The sequence below is a fragment of the Canis aureus genome, chromosome 4 (genome assembly GCF_053574225.1).
Source record: "Canis aureus isolate CA01 chromosome 4, VMU_Caureus_v.1.0, whole genome shotgun sequence".
In the NCBI taxonomy this organism is placed as follows: domain Eukaryota; kingdom Metazoa; phylum Chordata; class Mammalia; order Carnivora; family Canidae; genus Canis; species Canis aureus.
The window spans coordinates 22,074,302-22,093,136 of record NC_135614.1 but is presented as its reverse complement, the minus strand read 5'-3'; the positions used below and the strand labels follow the sequence as shown (position 1 = coordinate 22,093,136).

Sequence of the window (18,835 nt, the reverse complement as noted above, 5' to 3'; positions counted from 1 at the left end):
GTCCATTCCCCAAATCCCCTTCAGCTTCTGAATGGCATCCCATCAGAAATACTGCCAAAAGTTCCAGAGGTTCAGAGTGGTGGTAGGCAACCGTCCTCTCGACCACTCTGAGACCTTTGTACTACCTGAGAAGGGATATTGACCTCCCTTCCCTTCCCTTCCCTTCCCTTCCCTTCCCTTCCCTTCCCTTCCCTTCCCTTCCCTACCCTACCCTACCCTACCCTACCCTACCTTACCCTACCCTACCCTACAGAGGCTGATGAATGGACTGAAACACCATACAGATTGGGGCTGCCTCTTTCCATTTTGGGGGAGCTGATATATTTGGTAATCAATGATAATATCCTTTGAAAGCTTCTGGATCTAGTAGCAATGGGAGGGGTAGAGGCCCTGGCCTTTGTTAAGAAGGGGCTGCTATTTTATATTAAGTGTCATATATTTAAGCTAGAAGTACTTTTATTCTGAGAGCAGGACTGAGAATGCCAAACAGCCCATGGGTAAGGACAAATGAGGGACATAAGAAAATGAAAGTGTGAAACCCTCTCTAATGCAAGCAACTTTGAGGGCTCTAGCCATCATCTAGTCCCAAGGGAGTGGTCCCCATCAGGTGAGTGCCCCAACTGGGTAATAGCTCTGGGTCCCTTTCAGGAAGCACACAGACCTATCTCTGACTTTCATGCTTATCAAGAGATCACACTGAGTTACTTTAGGAAGAAAACTTACATAGGAGTCTTATGATTGGCGGCCATGCCTGAAAAGAATTCAAGTATTAACAGGTAAAACAGGGAGAGCCTGATTTCTAAGCCTAGTGCCATTATGGCCAAGGTACTGGTGTCCAGTCAGGTGGCAGGAGTTTGTCCCTCCCCATAGTGTAGGCAATGGGCAAGAGGTTCTCTCCTGAGCACTCCACAAAGACTTGTTCCAAAGGGTTGTACTACTGAGGACATTTTTGGAAAGGAACAAGTAAAAAACAGACTGGGGATAAAGACGACTTACCAAGCCACATCAGGGCTCTGGGATTCACTCCATAATCCCTGTACACGCCACCAAAAATGTGGGATGGTTGAGCTCGACTGCCAAGAAGTAATTCTTGGGACGTTTTACGGTGCAACTTAGTAAGTTTAAATAGCACGGGGACATGAGCCCTGGGCAGAAAGGGCTGCACTTTTGCTGTATGAAACTGGTGGTTAAATGCTTGGTGCTTAAGGGGGCAGGGACATGCAGAGATCAAAAGTGTTTTCTTCGAATTTCTTCTCATAAAACTACTTTCATAAGATTTCTCTGGTGCTTGTCATTGAGCTCGATATTAACCTGATGAGATGTACGGGCAGTCAGGACTTTTTTAAAAAAAATATTGCTTACTAGGGAGAGAGAGTGAGCAGAGGGAGGGGCAGAAAGAGGGAGAAAGAATCCCAAGGTAGACTCCCCGCTGAGCAGGGAGCCTGACTCAGGGCTTGATCCCAAGGACCCTGAGATCACGACCTGAGTTGAAATCTAGAGTGAGTTGCCTTGAGACCTTTTAAGAACATAGCAACCAGGGGCACCTGAATGGCTCAGTCAGTTAAGCGTCTGCCTTCAGCTCAGATCATGACCTCAGGGTCCTTGGGATCAGGCTTCCTGCTCAGCGGGGAGTCTGCCTCTCCCTCTGCTGCTCCCCCTGCTTGTGCGCTTTCTCTAATAAAATCTTTTTTAAAATGTAGCGAGACTCATGAGACTGTTTTCTAAAGGAGGACACCTAATTTTATAGTCACTAGGAAAATAAGGTTCAATTATTCAGATATTGAGTGTATATCATGTCATAAGCACAAAGTACACTAAAACGAGACTGAGCCAAGAGGCTTAAAATCCGTAAAATTAAAGTCTTTTATAAAAGTGTGCTAAGCACAGTCCTGGAGGTATGCATACCCTGGCAGCATGATAAAGAACATCAGGCACTGACTTTGAGACGGAAATGGTGTCTGGCAAGACTGGCTAGGGGAGCCTTACAAAAAGCTGGCTGGAGTTCAGGCAGGAAAGCGGGCATTCTCCAAGGGGTCTAGAATAACTGGAGCTGTTTATAAGCATGGAATTTAAGCTTTCTCCTGGAATCAAGTCCCTAAAAGATTTTAGATAGAGGAGAGACATAAGAATTATGCTCATAGAAGGCCCCAAGCAGGGTGGTGCCTGGGTGGCTCAGTAGGTTAACCACTTGCCTTTGGCTCAGGTCATGGTCCCGGAGTCCTGGAATCCAGCCCCACCACATCAGGTTCCTGCTCAGCGGGGAGCCTGCTTCTCCCTCTCCCTCTGGTGCTCCTCTCTCCTGCTTGTGCTCTCTCACGCGCTCACTCTATTAAATAAAATCCTAAAGAAGAAATCACGTGTGTCCTTCACCTCCTTTCCCCTACCAATATCATATAAGGGATTCCTGGGTGGCTCAGGGGTTTGGCTCAGGGCATGATCCCAGGGTCCTGGGATAGATTCCCACATAGGGCTCCCTGCAGTGAGCTTGCTTCTCTCTGTGTCTCTGCCTATCTCTCATGAATAATTTTTTTAAAGATTTTATTTTTTTACAGAGAGCGAGAGGCAGAGAGAGATACAGGCAGAGGGAGAAGCAGGCTTCCCCAAGGGACCCCGATGTGGGACTTGATTCGGGACTCCGGGATCACGTCCTGAGCCGAAGGCAGATGCTCAACACTGAGCCACCCAGGCGTCCCTTTTATGAATAAATTTTTAAAGAATCATATAAGGCCCCAAATTCTAACTACCCCTTTAAGTCACATTTTTGTGAACTCCCTCAGTCTTTTCTCCTGCTTGTCTTTTGTCAGCTTAATCAGCAGGCTCCCAAACACAGAATCTAAGAAAGTACAAGAGAAGTTTTTCCTCCCCAACAATTCAAAACACTGCCAGCCACTTATTTCTATTATATAGTTTCCCCCTTTTATGATTTCAAAATAATAAAACTTTTAGGGACTGCTTCTCAAATTTAATAGAGCCTAAGGTAGAATTGGTTAAAGTATTCTAGTTTTTAATCTGACAAGTCCACTTAAAAGGAATTGTGATTCTAGATTTCTGTAATTTGTTACTGTGGTTTCTTTAAAAGCCCAGGGTGCTGGATTTACACTCTAAAAACCTTAGTTTAGGGCAGCCCCAGTGGTCCAGCGGTTTAGCACCACCTTCGGCTTTGGGTGTGATCCTGGAGACCCAGGATCGAGTCCCACATCGGGCTCCCTGCATGGAGCCTGCTTCTCCCTCTGCCTGTGTCTCTGCCTCTCTCTCTCTCTCTGTGTCTGTCATGAATAAATAAAATCTTTTAAAAAACAATAAAAACCTTAGTTTAGGTGTTTTTTGTTTAGAATTAACATCTTTTAGATGTTAACACAACCATGTTTATGTATAACTGAAAAACCTTAAATATGACAAATTAATGCTTTTTGGTACTTAGAATTAAGAATTGCAAGGTAAAGTAGGAAATCTGAGAGTAGGGAAAGTAGATATTTACCAATAATTATTGAAAGAAAACTTGTATAAGAGGGTGTAAACTGAGCATAACTGATCAGAAGGGTTAAGAATTACTAAAATTTTAGTTTTCCTAAAAACTGATTTGTTTTTTTTTTTGTTGTTTTTTTTAAGATTTGGAGAGCGAGAGACCGAGCATGAGTGGGAAGGGCAGGGGGTAGGTTGGGGCAGAGGGAGAAGGAGAAGCAAACTCCCCACTGAGCAGGGAGCCTGATGTGGGGCTGATCCCAGGACCCTGAGATCATGACCTGAACTGAAAGCAGACGCTTAACAGAGCCACCTAGGCACCCTGTTCCTGGTTTTTTAAAGATTTATTTTTAGAGAAGAGCACGTGTGCACGTGAAGGGCAAAGGCAGAGGGAATCTCAAGCAGACTCACCACTGAGCCCTAAGCAGGGCTCAATCCCAGGACCCTAAGATTATAACCTGAGCCAAAATCAAGAGTCAGACACTTAACCAACCAAGCCACTCAGGCACCCCCATGACTTTTTAATTCATGAGGTTCTCGCTATTAGATTCCCTAACAAATTCAAAATGACTAAACGATGTCCATGTTGTATTTTTTTTAGTTCTACTTAAAAAAATAAAGTTCAGGGGATGCCTGGGTGGCTCGGTGGTTGAGCGTCTGCCTTTGGCTCAGGGCATGATTCCTGAGTCCCGGGATCGAGTTCCACATTGGGCTCCCTGCACAGAGCCTGCTTCTCCCTCTGCCCGTGTCTCTGCCTCTGTGTCTCTCATGAATAAATAAAAATCTTTAAAATAAAAAAAATAAATAAATAAAGTTCAGGGGCGCCTAGGTGGCTCAGTTGGTTAAGTGTCCAACTTGATTTCAGCTCAGGTCATGATCTCAGGGTTATGAGATCAAGCCCACTGGGCTCCCATTTGGAATGGAATCTGCTTCTCCCCCTCCCTCTGCCCTTCTCCCTGTTTGCATGTTCTCTTTCTAAACTAAATCTTACAGTTCAAAACTAAAAAAAAAAAAAAAAAAAATTACTAGTGACGGAAGCAACCATTCACTTGGTTTGGACAATGGTTCTCAAACCTGGATGGTTTTCTGTAACGCTCATACCCTGCCTCTGAAATTCTGATTTTATTGGTCTGGGTAGGACCTGGCATTGTTATTTTAAAAAGTTACAGTGATTTGAACATCAGCCAGGATTGAGAACCACTGGATTAGATATTGTACTTTTTAAAAAATTAAGTAATCTCTGCACCCAACATGGGGCTCGAACTCATGACCCTGAGATCAAGAGTCACATCTTGGGTCACCTGGGTGGCTCAGTTGGTTAAGTGTCTTCAATCTTCATTTTTGCTCAAGTCATGATCTCAGGGACCTGGAATCAAGCCTCACATCTGGTCCCATGCTCAGCAAGGAGTCTGCTTGAGGATTCTCTCTCCCTCTCCTCCTGCTCACCCATGCTCTCTCTCAAATGAATATTAAAAAAACAAAAGCCATATGCTCTACCAACTGAGACAGCCAGGTACATCTGTCCTTTCAATAATGACACAAATTTCTCAGTTTATTTCTAATTAATTGGCCAAGTTTTTACTCAGTTCACCAAATATTTCAAATTTTATTCTTGGTTATGCAACAAAGTCTTAAGCAAAGTGAATAAGCATCCTATTTATAAGTTTTAAGCCACCTAATTAAAAGTATTATATAACTATTTGAAATTGGAACTGACAATATTTATAAAAACTTGTCACAAATATAGCTTCCTAAACTATGAGCAATCCTGTCCTCAATGATAAATCTGACCATGAGATTTGAGAATAGAACTATTTTAATCATTCAAATAGCAAGCTCAGGATCATTTCAAATTCTTTATTATACATCATGGTTGCACAATTTGAGGCTGGTTAAATACAATTGGTTTTCAAAATTTCGAATATTTCCTAGATTACTACATGCAAGTGACCATGAAAATATTTGGCATTTTTAAATTTTGAAACTCTGAACAGGCACTTACATGAAGGAAAACATTACCATTCACAGATAGCCACATTTAAAATAGATGCTCCAGCACATGGTACATGGAACCTTTTGTCAGTAAAGAAGTTGGTTACTGACCATTTTATCAAAGTGCCATAGTAGTAAACAGGTTTAAAGAAATGTAATTTGGGTTACTTAGCTTACTCAGAAAGTAAGGTTAACTGACAAGACTTGCACTGAAGTGTATAAAAAAATATTGGTACAAAAACCAGTGAACCCTAAGTGAAAGTAGTTTCACACAGCAGGCTTCATTTTAGTTCCTACACTCCACATTTAGTGTATCTGAGATCAGACCCCTATGCATATAAACAGATGATTAAAATCATCTTTTTGAAGACTTTGAATAAATGACTTGAATTTAGTGTTAACAAAATTTAAAGAAAATGGGTGAAATTACATTCAAATTTGAACTAGCCAAAGTTCCAGTTTAACAAACATGAAATTGTCCAGATCTAGATAACTACATGCTTCCCAGGTCCTCCTGAGTTCCCCATCCTCAAATTTTCCCCTGGAAAGAGATGAGAGTATTTATGAAGGCAAGAAAATTATATTTGTATGTATGTGGTAAAAATATGCCCTAAATTTTAAAAAAATTCAAATTTATGGAAAAATTATATAGTTTTAACAAATTCTAAAATGCCAACATAGTCAACTCTACATTGCAAAAAACATACAGTGGTACCTGCTGGATAGTAGTAGCAAAATAGTTACTTAATATGGCAAAAAAGAAAGAATGAATGAAAGAAAAGAAGAGAAAGAAGGCAGGGAGAGAGGGAAGGAGGGAGGGAGGGAGGGAGGGAGGAAGGAAGGAAGGAAAGGAGCAGCAGCAAGCGTCAACAGTGACAGGCCACATAACCTCAGGGACAAATTTTACATTCCCACCACAGAAGATTTCAAAGAGGATACAATTCAGGAAGTCATGGAATGGTAGAATCAAAAGCACCTACAGTGAAACCCTCTGTATGCATTTCTCGAACACACATGTAGAAACATAAATGTATTTCTCAAAAATATTGAGATGCCATATTTTAAATCTTTCCAGGATGTTAAGGCCCACTCAATTTTTCTATTTTTATTTGAACACAAAATATTTAATTTTTTGCATGTAGAGAGTAAGAGGTAATTATTAGCATGAAAAAGGAGAAAAGTATTTATAATTAACATTACGAAGAAAGCAAAATTACAAATACCAGCCTACTTACATGAAAATCTTTAATGTTTATGTTGATGCATATAGTGCTCATCATCAAAGTGTGCAGTAAAAAAAAGAAAAAAACGGCAGCTTAAGAAATTTCCAGTGTTTCAAAGAAAGCGCTTTTTTTAATGTATATACATGAAGAACATTTAGTTGTATCATAAAATAAATGCAGCACTGTAAGATAAAGGAAGACTATTGTAAATGGAGTTTTGGCCTTTTCCCCCCCTACAAGCTGCAACCATCTTTAATCTGAATTTAATCTCAATGGATATAGGAGTTTTTTGCTTTTCTTTTTCTCTCCTATTCAGTTCACATTTCAGGCTGTTCAGGAGATGCCTGTGATTCTGGTGATTCAAATCGCTGGTGGAAGTTTGTTCTCTGTTTCCTCAATTTTTCTGGAGCTTTTCTCCATAAAATGATCTCCTAGTAAAATAAATGGAAGACATCAACAAATTAATATTCTCATATCATGTCTTAAATCTTCTTGGATTTATGGAAATAATGCCACTTCAATTTAATGACATCAAAATTAAATTCTTCCCAAGGAAAGCTGTTCTCTTTGTTGAATGACCTACTTTCTTCCAATTCTAAACTTGGACCACCCCTTCTACCAGCCCTGGTCCCCTCTCATCAGCACCTATGCACAACACCACCACCAATCCTATCTGGCACAAAATCCTAGCTCTCACTGCTTTAAAGAATTCCTAAAACCTGTCCTTGGTTTGCTATTTTGCCCTTATCCACATTCAAACCTTTGTCACTTCAACCTTAGACACTCAGAACTTCTTGGTAGATGCTCTGCCTCTAGTGCCTGAGGCCCCTTTCTAATCCATCTTCCAATCACTACCAGATTAGTCTAAAACATTGCTTGGATTGTACTTCAGTAGTTCTCAGCACCTCTAAGATAAATCTCAAATCAGACATTCGATATCCTTTAACACCTTTATCCAATTTACCAATATCACTGTGTTCCCACCACCAGCCAGTTAACTCTCTACTCCCAATGCACTCTAAATACACTTGCCCTAAAATTTCTCCTAAATATTCTTCAAATATTTATTCCTCTATCGAAATCTTGCCCTAACCAATCCATCCTGAGATCTCTTTTAAATTCCTAAAGTTAAAAAAAAAAAAAAGTCCTATATTTGCTTCATAAAGTCATGACAGGCTATCATGGTTATCAAACATCCAAATGAATGTCCATGGGAATCAATGTACTCATTTTCAACAGGGCTACAAATATGTGATTGATTTGGAAACTGTAAATAGTTTGTATAATCTTTTTTTATAGACAGAGTTGAGGGGCAGAGGGAAAGGGAGAGGAAGAATCCAAAGCAGGCTCTACACCCAGCAGAGATCCCAATGAGAGGCTCTATCTCACAACCCTGAGATCATGACCTGAGCTGAAATCGAGAGTCAGACACCCAACTGAGTCACCCAGGTACCCCTATTTCATCTATCGTGAGCTACAAATTGCCTACGTTTAATTTTACAGCATTACGACAATATTAGCAGAAAAGGTTTGCTCTCTTCTATTGTCAAACTAAGTTTTCTGTTAATTAGCTTATATATCTTTCTCTTTCCACACATGCAATGTGAGGACCTTGAGGTCAACCTATGTTTATAAAAGATAGTTTTTGCATTCTTCACAATACTCAGTGCAGAGTAGTTTTTTTTAATTTATTCATGAGAGACACACACAGAGAGAGGCAGAGACATAGGCAGAGAGAGAAGCAGGGAACCCAATGCAGGACTCGATCTTGAGACTCCAGGATCACGCCCCGAGTCAAAGGCAAATGTTCAACCACTGAGCCACCCAGGCATCCCAGTGCAGAGTCATTTCTAATTTAGTTCTGAATACTCAACTGACATTCAAATTTTATTAATCCAATTCATAATACAAAAGACCATTCCAATCACAATCTTAATTGAAAAATTCACCAATGGCTTTTAATTGATTTTCAAATGAGAACAAGTTTTATGATAAACATTTTATATAATGAAAGTAATGATTAGATTTTGGTCATCTCAGTTACCTTCATAACAGAATGGAAATCCCAGAATCCATCAAGTTAATAAAATCATTCAAAGTGATAACAGAAATCTACATTTGTTGATAAAGATACTCAAAATACTACTGAATGAAAAAGCAAATTAAAGAACAACACACATAATATGATCTAAATGCACTTATGCAAGTTTTTCTGGAAAAATAACCACAATGGGGATCCCTGGGTGGCTCAGCAGTTTAGTGCCTGCCTTCGGAACAGGGCATGATTCTGAAATCTGGAGATTGAGTCCCACATCAAGCTCCCTGCATGGAGCCTGCTTCTTCCTCTGCCTGTGTCTCTGCCCCTCTCTCTATGTCTCTCATGAATAAATAAAATCTTAAAAAAAAAAAAAAAAAAAAAAACCACAATGGTGGTGGAATTTTTGTTGACTATTCTTTATTGCCTGATTTTTTTAAACAAACAGTAGGTATTATTTTTATAAAAACAAACTTTCAAAAGAAAACTAAAAGCTCTGTTAAATGACAGCTCATTATGGAGTCCTGTGTAATGACAGGGAAGAGATCTGTCCTAACCCTATTCCATTCACACCTACTTCCTTATCATTAAAAACCCCACTTGCTTGGTACGTAAAGCTCAGAAAAGTGTTTTCATAATTGCTGTAGAACAAAACATCAGTCCAACTGGCACCATACCTGCTGCTTGAAGTACCTTCTGTCTTCCTCATCAACAAGGACTAGATTCAAAAAGTACCTTACTGAAAATTTTTTGTTCACATCTCTCATTGTTGGAGTTGGGTCATATCCCGCTAAAAATAGTCTTATTGGAATTGATTCACCTGAAAGAAAAAGCAAAGTCCATTTAATTCTAAAGATGATTAAATATAGTCACATAACACTTAAAACTAAGCATTATAGAGAAGGCACTAACACTTTAGTTCTTCATTAGATGGTAGCATAAAAAAAACTTTAGACCAGGGTTTCTCAGCCTTGCAATACTGACATTTTGGGCCCAATAACTTTTTGTTGTAGGTAAGGTCCTACACACTGTAGGACATTGAGCAGCATCCCTGGCCTCTACTTTCTAGATAGCAGCATTCCCCAAGTGTGGCAACCAAAAATAACTCCAGGAAACAGCAAATGCCCAGGGGGTGGCAGGGGTAGCAAAACTGCCCCTAAATGAGAACCACTGCTCTGGAGTCAGAATGCCTAGATTCAGAGGCCAACTCACGGGATATGTGAATTTGGCCAAGCCATATAACCATTGTTTCAAGTTCCTTTTCTGTGAAATGGAGAATACCAATAATATCTGTCTTATAGAGACTTGTAAGGACTATATGAGTTAATATATGTAAAAAGCTAGGAATAGTGCCAGCAAGTAAGTGCTGTTTTAATAGTTTTGTTATTCTTTCAATGAAGTTTACCATAATTTCTAATAATATGCATAAGTTCTTCAATACTTATTAACTAATTCATCCAAAGCAACAAACTGTTCTGAATGATGATTATTCCTCCGTTACCAAAAAGATTGCTATTCAGATTCTCATGGCTTCTTTCCTAAGAGTAACTATTTGCATATTCTGTCTTGAAACTTTTATATGTAATACTTTTCTGATGCACATCCATTTCCTGAAAGATATATGACCCATTACTTTACATAAAACTTTGTAGCTGCTGAAATTTTACAAAGTAATGTTGTATAACAGGAGTGTACACACACACACACACACACACACACACACACGCAGGTCTTGAAGTCAGAAAGGCTGGGGCTCAAGCTCCAATTCTGCAATGATTAGCTATTGAAGGCAGATTATGTCACCATAAAATCTGCCTCTTTGACATAAAAATTATTTTGAGCTGAAGGCAATTTAGAAGCAGCAAAAAGCAGAAAAGACTCCTCATATTCTGCCTAAAGGCAGCATATAAATTCTCCCTTTAATGAAGACAGAGTCTCATCAGCCCAGGGATGGCTGGCTGATTAGGAATCAGCAAACAAACCTTACTCCAGCCATTTCCTCCCTTAGATTTAGCTTTGCACAGCTTGTCACAGCCCTGGAAGCCTACACCTGCTTTCCTTTGTCCAATTAACTCTCCAAATTTATTGTTCTTTTGAAGATGCCATACCTGCTGAAATTCTAAGCCACTATTTTGAATTATTTTCTGTTCAGGTTTCTCCTGTGTGACATGCACTGCATGCATTAATAAATGTTTTTTTTTTCCTTTATCAATCTGTCCTTCTGTTAAGAGTCCCAGCTGAAAATCTAAGATGGGTAGAAATAAAGTTCTGCCTCCCTTACGCTTTACCTTTAACAAATTTTTTGAACTCTTTGTATCTCAGTTTAATCTGTAGAATAAGGGATGTCATACCTAACTCAAAGGAAACATTAGAGCACCTCAGACTACAATGCCTAGTCTATAGTTGACACTCAGTAAATGATAGCTACTTTTTGAAATAAATACTAACAAAGTGAGAAAGGCCGGGGTGCTCACTTTGGCAGCACATATACTGAGAAAGGCCAAAGATATAAATGTAAAATGATAAACAGTGAGGTGTCTGGCTGGCTCAGTCAATAGAGCACGTGACTCTTGATCTCAGGGTTGTAAGTTTGAGCCCCATGTTGGGTGTAGAGATTACACACACAAAAAGGTTAAAAATCCTTTTAAAAAAATTATATATACCGGCTTCATTATCTTGGATACTGAAGATGATAACAGAATTGCTTATTTTCTTGGGGGCCAAAAGGACTACCAAATCGCACAGAAATTAATGATCAGCTACACTGAACCATGTATTCAGCATGAGTAAAAAAGACTTACCAAGATAAACTACTGAAGCAGAAGACAACCAAAACATTACAAACTCAGAACTAGAGAGGAAATAATACAAATGTGTCTTATAAATACTAAATTTAATTTTTTTCCCTTTTTTTTTTTTAAGTAGGCTCCATGCCCAGTATGGAGCCCAGCTCCAGCCTTGAATTCACAGCCCTAAGATCAACACCTGAGCTGAGATCAAGAAACCAACTGAGCCATCCAGGCACCCCTGAATACTAAAATTTAAACTGAATAAAAAATTAAACCTTATTTCAGACTAGGAAGTACTATTATAGTCTTTCAGTATGTATACAAAGATTATTTTAAAAATATTATCATAAGAATCATTTTAAAAATCCACAAATACGTTTACACTACATAAATATTTTCAAACTAAACTGCCATGAACACTACCTATTTGTACTACCTATCACACAAAAGTAGTAAATGAAAAAAGTATGTTACCTTTTACGGGTGCACCATCCATTATTTCATATTTTGCAATTGTTTCTGTTTCTGTGGTGGTACTGGGTCCTAGCACAATAATGTAAATAGCATTTAAAAAAATAATGTAAATGACATTAAGTTAAATATTTCCAGAATATAATTTCCAACCTTCTATCTTATTTTCCAACTATATTATTTTAGTTTATTATTTTAATTTATCCTCCCATTTTGTGAAAATGTTGGTCATTTTTTCTTTTTTTTTTTTTTTTAAGATTTTATTTATTTATTCATGAGAGAGACAGAGAGATGCAGAGACACAGGCAGAGGGAGAAACAGACTCCATGCAGAAAGCCTGACGTGGGACTCGATCCAGGGTCTCCAGAATCATGCCCCGGGCTGAAGGCGGTGCTAAACCGCTGAGCCACCTGGGCAGCCCTTTATTCTATTTCTTGATCTACACTTAACATACTTATCACTCAACTGAATGTTTCACTCTTCTTCCCAAATATATAGTTCAGAAAGAATCTTCTCCACAGAGTTCCTTCTATCATTTCTAATATCTACTAAAATAGAAACCAGCAATACACATCAGAAATAACCACCGTCATGCTAGGTTTCTCTGCAATATCCAAACTTTCTTTCAGTTAGTTAACTTTAAATGGAGAAAACATCAAACTGAGTTCTGAGAACTATTGATATAGTTCTCTTAAATTTGGGTATTTGACTTTTAAGAGATTATTTGACCCCAGTCATCTGCAAAAAGTCAATGATATGATAAATAAAAAAGCATACTGAAACATACATTAATGATCCCAATGTTGTAAAATATATAATATGCAAAGACTAATTAAACTCTGTTCTGAATGGGTACAGATTATTTTTTATTTAAACTTTTCTAGAATCAGGGATCCCTGGGTGGCGCAGTGGTTTGACGCCTGCCTTTGGCCCAGGGCACGATCCTGGAGACCCGGGATCGAATCCCACGTCGGGTTCCCTGCATGGAGCCTGCTTCTCCCTCTGCCTGTGTCTCTGCCTCTCTGTCTCTCTCTCTCTGTGTGACTATCATGAATAAATAAATAAAATCTTTAAAAAAAAAAAATAAAAAAAAAAAAATAAACTTTTCTAGAATCAGCACAATTTTTTAACCAAAACAATGTTTAAATAATTTCTTTTTAAATAACGAAAAGAAACCCGACAATTGATTTTATTTTTTTTGACATTTGAATTTAATATCTTTAAATCATTTAAACTTTTATTAGCAGGTGAAAATGGAGATTAAGAAATCACAGATGTTTCTAATTATGACTCCAATTATAAATTCTTAAAAAGTGTTGCCTAAAATCATTTTCAGCAAAAACCCAACAAAGGAAACAAATTAAATCTATACACTAATTAAAGTTAAAAAGCAGTTAAAAATAATTCTGGGGCAACTGGTCAGCCATCTGGAAAAAACTAAAGTTGGATCCGTATCAAGATACATTCCAAATAAATTAAAAATTTAAACAAAATCTCAAAACTGTATTATTTTAGGAGAATCAAGCACAAAAAAATTATATTTAGAACCTCAGTGTGAAAAAGGCCTTTCTGTGGCACAAAACCTAGAGAGTATAAAAGGAAAACCTGGTAAATTTTACTACACAAACAAAAAGAACTTCTACATGGCAAAAACCATCATAAGCAAGACAAACAAGGGAAATTTTTGCTGCTTTTAATACAGAAAAAGGAACTGCTTTCCCTAATATATAAAGAGTTTCTACAAATCAGTAAGAAAAGACCAATAATCCAATAGAGATGGAACAAAGGATATGGATAGGCAGTCGGTACAGAAAGAAATACAAATAGCTTTTATATACATGAGAAGATGCTTACCCTCATTAAGAATGAGAAAACTAAATTAAAACTACAACAGCAATTTTTTCCCCTACCCATCAGATCAGCTAAAAAATTTTATAATGTGTTGGTAAGAACAGGAGGAAAAGAGGCACTCTTCTACATTCCTTGCTGGTAGTAATGCAAACTGGTATAACCCTCAAAGAGGACAAACTGATATGTATCAAAGTCACAAAAGAATATACTCCTTGAAATAACAATTCTACTTTTAAGTTTTTCATCTTGCAAACACACTTGCATACATGCAAAATGACATTATGAAGCACTGTTTGGAATAGCAAATGACTGGAAACAACCTGTAGCAGACTGGTAAAATTCTAGTAAACCCACAGAAAGGAATACTACAAAAAAAGATGAGAAAGTACTCTACACACTGATATGCAAAGATCTCTAATATATTAACTGAAAAAGCAAAATATACATTGTACATAAACATTTAACTTAACGGGGGGGGGGGGGGAGGTATAATATAGAGATACTTTGTATACGTATAAATATCAAGAAGCATTTTAAAACTTATAAACATATGACTTATGAGTAAATGGAGTACTACAAATAGGATGCTTTTTACTATATATAGTCTTTTATCATTTATTTTTGAACCATGTGAATTTATAACTTATTCAAAAATTAATTTTTAAAAAAGCATAAATATTAAGCAATATTAAGTATCAAAGTTAGTATTAATATGTATATTTATGTTATGTCTAAACAATATTTTAAGATTTAAAAAATTTTAAAACAGGAATTTTAATTCAAATATTCTTTTTGACTTACCAATTCCTGTGATCTCTTTTTTGATCAGCTGTAACTCCATATGTTGGATTTTTATTCTTACTAATAAAAAGTAAATTTTTCCAACAATCACATCCTTTAGATGATACCTTTGGGGAAAGAACATACCTCATTTACTAAAAATCAACTTAAAAAATATGAAAACATAGAGGGGCACCCGAGTGGCAGAGCACAGTCAGTTAAGCATCCGACTCTTGGTTTCAGCTCAGGTTTAATCTGAGTCGTGAGATCGAGCCCCACATTGGACTTTGGGCTCAGTGTAAAGTCTGCTTTGGATTCTCTCTCCCTCTTTCTCCCTCTGCTCATGCACGTGTTCATTTGCTCGCTCTTTCTCTCTCTCAAATAAATAAATCTTAAAAAAAAAAAAGGTGAAATATGTCCCGAAAGGCTTTAGCAGACATCTTTAGGGCAGTAACTAGGAATAAAATACCATTTGGGGGGTACCTGGTTGGCTTTGATGGTTAAGTGTCTGACTTTGGCTTGGGTTATGATCTCGGGGTCCTGAGATACAGCCCCCCTATGTCTGGCTCCTTGTCAGTAGGGAGTCCACTTGTCCCTGTCCCTCTGCCCTTCCCCCTGCTCATGCTCTCAAATAAATAAAATCTTAAAAACAAAACAAAACAAAAAAACCCAAAACCATGTTCTTTTTTTTTTTCCATCATTTTACTATAAAAATAGGAATCAAGCTTTTACTTGACCATCAATATACCTCAAAGGGAAGAATTAGCCTGATTTACTGATGGGTCATTTACTTAGAGATTAGTTTCCAAAGAAGTTAAGCACAGAAAATTAAGATTGTTATGCTTGCGATATTTATTTGGTGTATAAAGATGTTTCTGAACATTAAAATTCTACACAAGAGTTTAGTGTCCTGTTACTCTAAATGCTAGGATAGTGCAGCTAACAAAGCACTTGCCCACAAAAAGGAGACTCCACAGGTTTATTGCTATGATAACAAGTCATCAAAGTCCTTTCCCACAAACTCTGAAATGATGTGGTAATAAACCTGGAAATTACAATACCCAGAGGGCTTTTTAACCTTCTCCCAGGTTTGGATCTCAGAATAATATCCCAGGAGTTGACCAATGTAATTATGTCATCCTGAAGGGAGGCTTCCAGTGACAACTTTTTAGGTCCTAAACAATCTGATAATTTTATTAACGATATAATTTAAGACTCTGAAGGCATACTTATATCACATTTTTAAAAGTGACATAAACTGGCGAGTGGCAACTAATAAAAGTCATGTAACAGAAGGCTGTCTGTCAAAAATAGATGAATAAAAAAAAAGAATAAAAAAATAGATGAATAAAATCTTTAAAAAATAAAAAATAAAGATTTTATTTATTTATTTATTTGAGAGAGAGAGAGAGAGAGAGAGAGAGAGAGTAGTGGGAGGGGTAACCGAGGGAGAGGCAGGCTCCCCACTGAGCAGGGAGCCAGACATGGAGCTTGATCCCAGGACCCCGGGACCATGACCTGAGCTGAAGATCAAGGCTTAACTGACTGAGAGCCACCAAGGCACCCCATAAACTAAAAGAAATTTAAGAGTCAAACAACCAATGTGTCTGGATGCCATGTATTTGAGCAAATTTTGTCTGGATACTGATTTGAACAAAGCACATGGGAAAAAAAGACATTTATAACAGTATTATAGTTACATTAAAAATGATACACAATCTTTATGGATAAAATTCTATGTCTGGAATTGGCTTCAATATTATCTCGTGGGAGTGTCAGGGCTGGATCCAGATAAAACAGATCTGTGTACTGACAACTGCTGCAGCTGAGCACTGAGCACCTGAGGATTCACTGCACTGTTCATGTACTTTGGACTATGCTTAAATTTTTTCATAATAAAGTTTAAAAAGGCATTAAAACAATAAACAAAACAGGAGCCCACTTCTGTAAAGATACAACATAATACGTATCTTTCCCTCTCCCATGGAAAGATATACAAGATATACAAGATAATTATGACTAAGTGGTAAAAATAATAAACACATCAAATAAAATTTAAAATGTGTTTTTTTTATATTGCTAAAATTTTCAATAATGAAAACGTATTGCTTATGTAGGCAGAAAAAAAGTATTTTTGTTTAGTTTTAAAGAGGTAACTAGGCTAAAGTTCTATCAACCCAGAAAGGTAAATTTTTTAGTCAGAAGGGATTAGTTGCCTTTTGAGATGATAAGATCCTCTACAAAAAAATCACTAAGCACAGACTTAAGAAATGAATATGAAAGACACCTGTGCTGAGTCTGAAAATACTTTTTTCACTCAGAAAAATAGTCTGTTGGACTATTAACATTAATTTCAATTCTATCCTTACTTTGACCAATTTACAAAGACCTGCAAAGCTTATTTCTTCATTTTCCCCAAACATTTAAGTTATCTGTTGTTAAAAGTACTTACTTTGATTTATTATATTCAAATTCTATGTGTAGACAATCTTCAATACCCACTTCCATCTTAATAGAGTTGTTAACATCAGGGTATGTGGCAAGCTGGTGAACAATAAGATCATATTCTTTTACCAAGTCTGTCAGTCTTCTTACTATTGTCACTTTAAGAAAATACCTACAAAGTCAAAGGAGAGATAAGTTAAATCTCATATGATAAATTTTAGTGTTTTAAATAAGCAAAAATTAATTGCAACCCAGCTTTCTCCTTGCTGATCCTTTGGGATCAACTTACTTCATGAAAGAGTTCTAATTTTTAAATTCCCCTACCATTAAAAAAAAAAATACAAAGTGCAGTATTAAGAATAACGTACATACTTTTTAGATGCATTTGAAGTGCTACGGTCATGCCTACCTGAGGAAATCTCATCGTTTCTTAAGTATATGTCAAATGAGATTTGCTGGGAAACGAATGGATTTTGAGGTAATTCTGTTTATGAGACAAAGGAAGTACCTGGAAGAGGATTCATACCAAGGAAGTATATGACTAAAACTTCTCATGATGGGGTTCTCTAAATCTATGATAGAAGGCTCTTATTACCTCAGATGAGCATTAGCTAGACAAAACTATTTGGCAGAATTCTTAAAAATCTGAAGCATATCAGTCCAGAATTATAATTAGAAGTTCTAATAAGACATTCGATAGTAGCCATTACTTTATGGTTTTGACACCAACTATAGCTGTTAATACACATTCATACCTCAAGCGGACATTGGCACCGATGTAAGATTCATATGGCTTTTCAACTTGCATAAATTCAAAATCATAACTTCTGCTCTGAGTCAATTCTCCAGGCAAGGCTAGTTCTTTCACTAGGTTTACAAATTCATGAGTATTACTCTTGTCATTGAAAAGTTCTAAGAAATTTTAAAAAACAAAAAGGACCAATTACATTTTATATCTATTTCATTAAAACCCAAACTTCTACCTCCAAAGCAAATAATTTTTACCAAAAGAATTAGCTGGACTTGTCTCTAAGATACTAGAGCTACGATATAAATTCCATTATCCTCCTCATTATGCTCCACCTAAGCATAAAAAAATTCAAGGCGCACAGCACAATGAAAATATCTATCATAAAAAATTTATTCATTCCTTTAACGTAGTAGGGTTTGTCCAATATGAAGCTGTTTTAACAGAAACATTTCCAGCAATTATCTGAACTTCCTCCCTTCAAGGCAAAAAGCATTTGTTGTTTTGCTTTAGTTAGGCAAATATGTTACCTTGATGGAAACTATAATATACAAAAGACTTATCAACTATCAATGAATTATTATAATTTGCCCCTCAAGTATAATCTCATCTGTAGTAGATATATAAACAAATATCTACCAATTCTAATTTTGGTACTCTAAAAATGTAGATCTTTAGAAAGCTAGATTTAAAATCTAGCTATGTACATGGTATTAGAAAGACCCATTTTCTTTTCTCTTCTTGAATGTGTAGTACCAAAAGATTTATCCAGTTTAACTCCTACTAAACCAAGAATGCCTCTGAAATACATGTGTGGAAATGTACACAAGCTGATCTAAGTCAGGAAGAAATTACACCTTTCCTTTTCACATAGAATTTTCTTGACAGGTGAGGCTGGCTATAGGCACACTAGGTTAGGAATACAAATGGCATGGGTAATTAAAGGCGAAGGATGAAGGTGACGACACTGGTAATTGTAAAGCTGGTGAAAATTGTAGGCAGATGGAAATTTCAGTGAGTCGACTAATTTACTTGAATT

General features: G+C 37.1%; 1 protein-coding gene across 4 annotated transcripts in view; it reads right to left on the bottom strand.

The window, feature by feature from the left end:
- Nucleotides 1–5,305: 5,305 nt before the first annotated feature.
- VPS26A (VPS26 retromer complex component A) overlaps nt 5,306–18,835 on the bottom strand; it is a 31,629-nt gene continuing 18,099 nt past the window's right edge. For all 4 annotated transcript variants that reach the window (XM_077894788.1, XM_077894790.1, XM_077894787.1 and 1 more), the window contains exons 4-9: nt 17,804–17,960; nt 17,056–17,220; nt 14,625–14,731; nt 11,976–12,044; nt 9,390–9,532; nt 5,306–7,108 (exon numbers count right to left, since the gene is read on the bottom strand). In XM_077894788.1, the coding sequence (XP_077750914.1) occupies nt 6,995–7,108; nt 9,390–9,532; nt 11,976–12,044; nt 14,625–14,731; nt 17,056–17,220; nt 17,804–17,960 (755 nt within the window). In that variant the 3' untranslated portion in view covers nt 5,306–6,994. The remainder of the gene's footprint in view (nt 7,109–9,389; nt 9,533–11,975; nt 12,045–14,624; nt 14,732–17,055; nt 17,221–17,803; nt 17,961–18,835) is intronic.